Genomic DNA, 7,628 nt, shown 5'->3' on the forward strand with positions numbered 1-7,628 from the left:
CAGTATGACACAGCAGCATTTGAATTCTGATTGGAAATGCTGGGGATATGCATAAAATTTCCTGTAAGTGTTATCAGGATGGGATGTCTTTGATATCCACTAACAAACAAAAGCCTTAATCCCAGATCTTGGATTTACCAGCTTGAATCTGAAATAATTCCTCTGATTAATGCCATGGAGAATAGAACATGCCCTACAGCTGCTGGTTTTCATCAACAGTCAGTGACCATTTCTCATTATCTTCAAAAGGAACAAAACTAGGCCAATATAATTTTTAAAACCCTCCTCTTTTTGTGTTTGTATGATATCTTAAAGGAAAAGCTATGTACAGAGAAGAGTTCCAGTGCTGGAAAGTTTTACTAGCTAGCAAAGACCTGCTCATGTGAAAGGTATGTCTAGCTGTTAGCATGCTGTAATGCATAGCCATTGTTATACATATAATTACTGTAACTCATCCAGTCATCTGCACACTGATATTCTTGATTAGACTGAATGTATGGATGATAAACTGTTTCTTTTCCCAAGAAATAAGATGGAGCGAGTCTCTTTAAAACAACAGCACTGAACTGGTATGTCAGCTTCCTTCTAATTTTAATTATTTCACCTGTTCTTCCATAATTCCTCAGTGCTCTCGCCATTTTCTGATATGTCATGATCTTGCGGTTTCCTTTTCTTTCTCCCCAAAGCTCTGCAAGTTTCTCCTTGTTTTTGGAGACAAACTGGAAGACGCCATTGGGCTTATCCACCCATTGGATGCAATTTGCCATAGCTGGATCATACAGAGACTCATGGAGGTACTCGAACAGTCGAAGTTTTTTTCTACCTATTAAGAAATAAAGTACAAAAGTCAGAATAGAACTCGTACTTGTTTTAAAAGACGAGCAGTTGTCTTCTTCCTGGCAAGGTTCTTATAGGCAAAGGCACAGGTAAACATAACAGCCTGTCACAAATGAAAAGAAGCCATTTCTATGAGTCTTCAGACACATGTTGTGCAGATGCATGGTCAAGGAACCCACACCAGGAAATTGCATCCTCAGAAAGTGCAACAAAGAGGTTATGGAGAGCTAACCTGAATGGTTTTGAATAAATGTTTTCCCTTTGCTTAATCAAAACTCACAGATGTTGAGATGCTTCAATTTTGTGAGATTTGTTTCAGGAATGTTTTGCAGCTGCAAGGTAGTCTCTGATATAAGAAAGGGTGAATGGATAAGCAAAAAGAGCAAGCTAGTTTTGAACCATAAACCTCACCTAGTCAATAAGGACCTATTTATTGAGGTACTTTCTGGTACCTTGCAGTTTTCTAAAAATGTGGAGAAGTGTCAGCTTGCATTCCCATGCAGAATAAAGCAAGCTCTGTACTGCAGTATTTGTCACTTAATTGAGTGCTTCTCCCCACAGGCTCAGCTCTCAAACTTAAGTTTACTAGTGAGGCTTATTCAGTTTCACTTAGGTCTTTCTCTGAACTACTTCCAGTTCCCTTCACAAAGCCAAGGGTGAACAAGAAGCTGCTGTAAGGAGGAAGAATTTAAGATTGTGAGGCAAAGAGGAACATTTTGCAGAAAGGAGACTCTATGCAGAAGAACGGCTTCCACTTTAACCAAAGTGGAAACAAGCAGCTGCACCTAAAGTTCATAAAGTCTTGCCTTGCATGGCTATTTTAAACTAGGACTGAGGGAAAAGTGACAGTTGCTAAGGAACACTGAGGTCAAGCCAAAACATCTGTTAGGGATGACAGTAATTCTGCATCTGGTGGTAAGGAAAGAGGGGAGAAGTGACAGACTGGGAAGAAGAAGAGCCTGAAATCAGAGGTACTTTCCAAAAATTAATAAAGTTTCATTATCTAAATAAAAATTGGTGTGTGACTAGAAGTACACAATCTACTAAAAATGCATGTAGCATTACCAAAAACTGGACACTACCTGCTCACACTAACCACTTCTTAGTAAGTGAACTCCTTAGGTCTCCTCCAAGCTTAATTATACTACAAACCAATGAACCTATCCTAGAATAAACAAGTTCAGGGGAAAATGTACAGATTACTGCAAGCTGACTCTTTGCTGGAAAATGATAGTATAGTCACATCTGCAACAACACCTAATTTCATGCTTAGTTTAGCTGTCATTTCTGCCCAAGCTTTTATTTCTAGATACATCATCTCTAGCTCATGTCTTGATTTTGAGAGGGCTTATTTGGTCTTATGTGTTAATGCAGCTATGTTTCTAGATTCCAGCTGTTACCTCTAAAGAGCTAAACAATGTGGATGCATCAGTCTCAGCTGGGGTTAGTTCACAGATCTTTGTACAGCACCACATTGCATAAGCTAGTGGTGTTCATTACCAGGTATTAAACATGAGCCTAAGCTATCAGGCTAGTGTCTGAAGGTTTCTTATGTGGTTATGAGAGATAGGCAGGTTCCTCTAGCAGGTGTTTCAGAGCACCTGCATTAGATTTCTGTGCTGAATTGTCCCAAAGAAATCTAATTTCTGTGTATGTCTCATTCAGATGCATTTCTGGAGTACCTCTCTTGATTTTCTCCGCTCACCGAGCTTTCATTCAGATCAGGGAATGGTCTTGATGTACATGAACTGGACTCCTTGCAGATGAAACCTGAAGCATATCTAAGCCACTGGCAGGTTTCAGAATGTGTGGCCAGAGTAGAGATTGCCCTAAATAAACCCTTGTGAAACACTTCGAACATAGACTTCTGTAAATATTCTGTAAATAATCAGTGATGATTATTTCATCTACAGATCTATTCCTAAAGGGCCACACTATTTGCTAGTGTATAGGAAACCTCCCATGTCACAATAAGAAGCCAAGAGGACTAAATTTATTTAGGTATAGCAGAAATAGTCTCCCAAATGAATTTCTGGCAGAAATATAGCTATGGACACAAAGAAACCTGTAAGAGGACACAAAATACTCCAATATTCAGTCATTCTGAAAATTTATCCAATGTGGCCTGCTGGTAAAGAAAATTGATAATAACATAGAGGAAATAGGAAATAGGAAATGAAGTAATAAATGAAGGTGAATTCAGATGCTGACATGTAAAATTCCCTAGTGCAACACTGCATAATACTTAGATAAACAACATTTCTGGATTGAAAGATTTTCATTTGCAATTGCAAATTTGAAGTACTAGAAGCACAGAACTTAAAAGGAGTGGCTGCTCTTCCCATCATCCCACAAAATTTTTAGTAGTAGTATTAGCTATTAAGCAACAGAAACCACAGTGTTCAGCATCAATGGGAAGAGATGATACCAAAAACTGACACCATGTGGTTAAGCTGAAAGAAGGGGATTTCAAAAAGCAGCAAAACCAGGAAGCTACTCCACGGTCAAAAGTCAGTACAAAAACTCAGAGTGGAAGCTATGGAAATCTCATCTAGCAAAGTCATAGAAAGATGCTGAGTCCCAAACAAAAAAACAGATGAATTCAATGAACAAATATAGTACTGTAATGACAAATGCTACCCAACCTATTTGCAAAACAGATATCCACTCAAGTAAAGTCAACCAAAAGGAGCACAAAATAGCTATAAAAATGCATGCTGGAGGTGACAAAAGCTAAGATGCAATTTGAAAAGTAAACAAAGAAAGGCATAAAATTAGGTGAAAAATATTCGTGTTTGTGAAAAACCTTCAAGAAAACCACTACCTGTTGAACCACATAATATAAAATAAGTTATTAAAGATGTTATTGATTTACTTCTCTGCATCAGAGTTCATTCCAGATGATTTGGAGTGAAACGCATTTCTGGTTTGTATTTCCATGTCCTAAACAAGAGGACAGAACAAGATAATAACAGATAATAACAAATCTCTTTTGAGATTTAACAGATTGGAATTGAACACTAGCAGTTGTATTCTAGCTAATATTAAATGTTAACCTATCTTTTCCTGTTATATATAAAAAAAAGAGGAAAAAAGAAAGCATTATTTGACAAGAGATTTTTTTTGAACATAATGTACGTATCAAGATATGCTCTTTCTACACACCTTTCCCTGCTTTTGGCTGGCCAGCAGCAGCATGCATCACTTGGCTTTCTGGAGTATTCTGCAGCATATGGTAGACAGTCTCATCTGCATAAAAATCTGCTGCACTGTTCTTCAAGAATTAAGACAACAAAGAGTTACTAACAAGAAACATTCTCTGAGTAAAAAGAAACTCATAGCTATTAATTGCCTGAAGCCTTCAAAATGCAGCCTTTCATCACCTCACCAATGGAAGACTTTTCTCAGCCACAAAAGCATGTAGTGTACTGTACCAGTAACAAGCAGCACTGATTTATGTCCAGTGGGAAGGACTGCCCACCATCAGAGAGTTTAAGAGGGGAAAACAGAGTAATTGCCTCGCTCTGGACCTTCAACCTTTCTGCTGGGAGCAGAAGAGGAACAGTGGACTCTGATTACTAAGATTATTTCTAAAGAGTGACTATGTATGCTTTGCAAACATTTCCCAAGGAAATTTAATCTGAATCATGCCTGGCCTCACCAAATTTCTCTTAGAACTAGCATAATGATTTGCATTAGAAATCTCAAATGGGTAGCCAATTCTCCGTTTATATCTGACTTTTATCAGTAACCATTTCACTTACAATCACATTTCTCCAGCTATACCCTTGCTCCTCTGTAGATGGTGCTGCAGAGTAGCTGGGACTTGCTCGGAGGTGGTGGTGATGGTTGATCACAGTCAAGCAACTTTTATAACCTAAGAATTAGGAGGATGGGACAAAAATTGAGTGAGTAAAAGGAAGAGAAAAAGGGGGGGGGGGGGAAAACCCAGGCGCAAATAATCTAACATGCTACTGGGTCTGTCAAAAAGCATTTATCTTATGGCTGCCTCCCAGAAAATAAAGTCTCCAGAGCCAAGATGTTCCCTAGCAGCAGGTTATCTGACAGAACCTGTACTGTTACTGCTAATCACACCCTTGGGCTGGTTTTGTTTGTTTTCACAAAAAGCAATATTTCATAAGATAAAATCTCAGATAATTTATAGTGTCATGAAATAGTCTGGTTAATGGGAAAAAGGAGAGCCAAACATAATGAATAAAATGGGATAATTATAGACTACTATAATACATGTATTAGAAAGGAAAAGGGAATGTTACACATTTCTGCAAGCCATTTGTACAATTCAAGTCAGAATTTCCAATTGTGAATGAAGGAGCATCAGAGCATCCCCAGTGCTTGAAAGAATGACACAGGAGGAATCCAAGATCTTAGGATGCTTAAAAGAAGTAGAGGAGAACACCAGACTGAGGCACTTGGAATCAACTATGTACTGTGGGTGGTCAGAAGAAGATTAGGGGGTACATATATTGCAAGTGGAAACATGGGTGCAGCTGTGGGACATCCTAAACACACCGTTGCAAGTGTTTTAATACCTCTCTCCATTGGCCCACACAACAGATACAGGCAAGCACATTGTAAATAACAATATATAGTGGGTCCTTCACCATGTGTAAATTACCAGTCTAGCAAAGCCAAAAATGTATTAAGAACAGCTGAAGACATGGCCCAATTGGTCTTATTTGCATTTCAGTATGTAATAGATAATACGTAAACAGACCCTCATGTGAAATGCATTCCACACAAAAGACGGTAAATATTTTATTCTCGACTTAGATGGTTTGTGGCTTAGCTTCTGTTTTCCTCTGCTTCATTTCTATTTACAATGCAATAACACCAAACACATATTTTTAATTTTGTAATAATTTTATTGCCAAAACCTTGCCTCACCTGCAACAACTTACATCTTGCTTGTATTTGAAGTTTTGTAAAGTATAAAACTCTTGAATCCAAGAAAAAACACCTTTTTCTATTGATTATCCAGAGTAAAATTATAATTTCTGCATAAAAATATTTAAAATTTGTATTTTAATTTAAAGAAAAACATTGTGAAACTAATTTCACCTGTTGGATTCTTGGTCTTTCTCCCCTTTCCCTCCACTAGATTTCATTGTCATATGAGTTTATTCACAGTATAACAGATGGTAATTTTTCAGTTACAATATTAATAACGGAAAATGGCTGATGCACTATGGTCATATATCCTCTGATTACAGGGAAAAAAAAGAGCCCAATGCGCCTCGGCTAGTACTGAAGGGAAGGTAGAGAGGAACTATGCAACACTTCCTCCGTGCTGTGATATGGATGATGCGCACCCCACTGGTCAGTACTAATGGAAGGGTGGAAACTGTCCAGATATTCTTCCCCCTTTCCATCCTCCCAGCATATCCTTCTGTTGTCCATCAGTTCAGCTCTGGAAAATTCTTCTCCCACCTATGTACTTCAAGATGTACTTTCTTGTAAACATACAAAGCGGTAAATGAAATGGAATAATGGCCTTTTTTACCTGGTGAATACTGCATTTCTCTGTCAGAATGCTGCTGCAGGACTTCTAGTGCATCTTCGAAAGCCTGGCCCAGTACGTCTTGATCAGGAAAACTCTGCAAGAACATTTTTCTATCAAAAGTCTGAAAAGACCAGGCCAGTCCTTTCAACATTGTCAGTCAGAAAATCCCAAATAAATACTGTGATTATATGGAATATACATCCTCCTGGAATATGTATTTTGCAAGCACTGAGGCATTACCATAATCATTTAATATTATGAGAAAGTTCTCACTCCTTTGAGAAGTCTCTTTGATGTCAGTGGGACAACTCACATGGGTAACATCCCTCACTCGTGCAAATGTTTCAAGGCTCATTTCCCTAATTTGCAGCAGAAGTTTACATAGGGTGTTACTGCTGTTGGATTGTTTTATAGTATATCATTCAGAGGCATCTATCACTTGTGTAACATGACTTATGCAGCCAAAGTTGCCATTCAATAAAACAGACATGACAAAATTTATTATGCACAAGTTATGAAGTGGTTATGCAGATGAAGTGCTAAACTATGGCAGTATAGGAAACCAAGTGTGGATTCTCAGAAAACTGTTTTATCATAATTTTAGAACATCCTGTTCTAAACAGCTAAAAAATCCCCCCCAAATCTGAGTTTGACTAAGTTTTCTATATCATGTTTGAAGCAGTCAATAATGAAAGAGAATAAAGGCATTGAAGACTCACCATCATTTAGCTATCAAAACTGGAATCCTGTTAAATAAACAATATTTTTAAAAATCTTATGTACGAAAATAAACAATAAATATTTTGGTATAAATAAAAACTATATTAATTAAATATTTGCATTATTTCCAATTGTGAAACGAGCATTTAATAACACAGATAGAAGTAATTTAGGATTAAAAAGTGGTATTTTAATGAAATTAAATACTTCCAAAATGTTTTTAATTCAGAATGGTTTTCATTACTAAAGTTTCAAGTTTCATTAATGTTGTAACTTTTAGATTACAATCCACATCATTATAAACACATTTTTAAAGACATTATGAAGTGAAAATTTGTTACTGCTGCCATTCAGCTCTAGTTAACACAACTAATAAATTCCCAAAGAAAATACTGACCTGAATTAAATGTTTGTGCCTTTGGTTTGCAGAGACAGTTAAAACAAGCTTAGTTTTTTTCCATAATGCGGATTAGCATATGATGGTTTATGAATATACATAAACTCTCAGGCTAATTGTGGGTTCCAGAAACAGGGTTGATTATTTAAC

The 7,628-nt window shown here is 37.1% G+C and overlaps 1 protein-coding gene across 1 annotated transcript; it reads right to left on the minus strand.

The window, feature by feature from the left end:
* Window positions 1–295: 295 nt before the first annotated feature.
* SPIC (Spi-C transcription factor) lies at window positions 296–6,467 on the minus strand. Its single transcript, XM_013129387.2, has 4 exons — window positions 6,362–6,467; window positions 4,602–4,714; window positions 4,003–4,111; window positions 296–823 (listed from the first exon to the last, which is right to left on the minus strand). The coding sequence occupies exons 1-4, from the start codon at window positions 6,465–6,467 to the stop codon at window positions 396–398; spliced, it is 756 nt and encodes a 251-aa protein (XP_012984841.1). The 3' UTR covers window positions 296–395.
* Between the last annotated feature and the right edge of the window lie 1,161 nt (window positions 6,468–7,628).

Source organism: Melopsittacus undulatus, chromosome 5 (assembly GCF_012275295.1).
Source record: "Melopsittacus undulatus isolate bMelUnd1 chromosome 5, bMelUnd1.mat.Z, whole genome shotgun sequence".
Taxonomy (NCBI): domain Eukaryota; kingdom Metazoa; phylum Chordata; class Aves; order Psittaciformes; family Psittaculidae; genus Melopsittacus; species Melopsittacus undulatus.

Coding starts and splice junctions, on each gene's coding strand:
- SPIC (XM_013129387.2), bottom strand. CDS start 6,467: ATGTTCTTGCAGAGTTTTCCTGATCAAGACGTACTGGGCCAGGCTTTC. Junction 4,715..6,361: donor AGAAATGCAGTATTCACCAG/GTAAAAAAGGCC, acceptor CCTAATTCTTAG/GTTATAAAAGTTGCTTGACT. Junction 824..4,002: donor CCAGCCAAAAGCAGGGAAAG/GTGTGTAGAAAG, acceptor ATTTCTTAATAG/GTAGAAAAAAACTTCGACTG.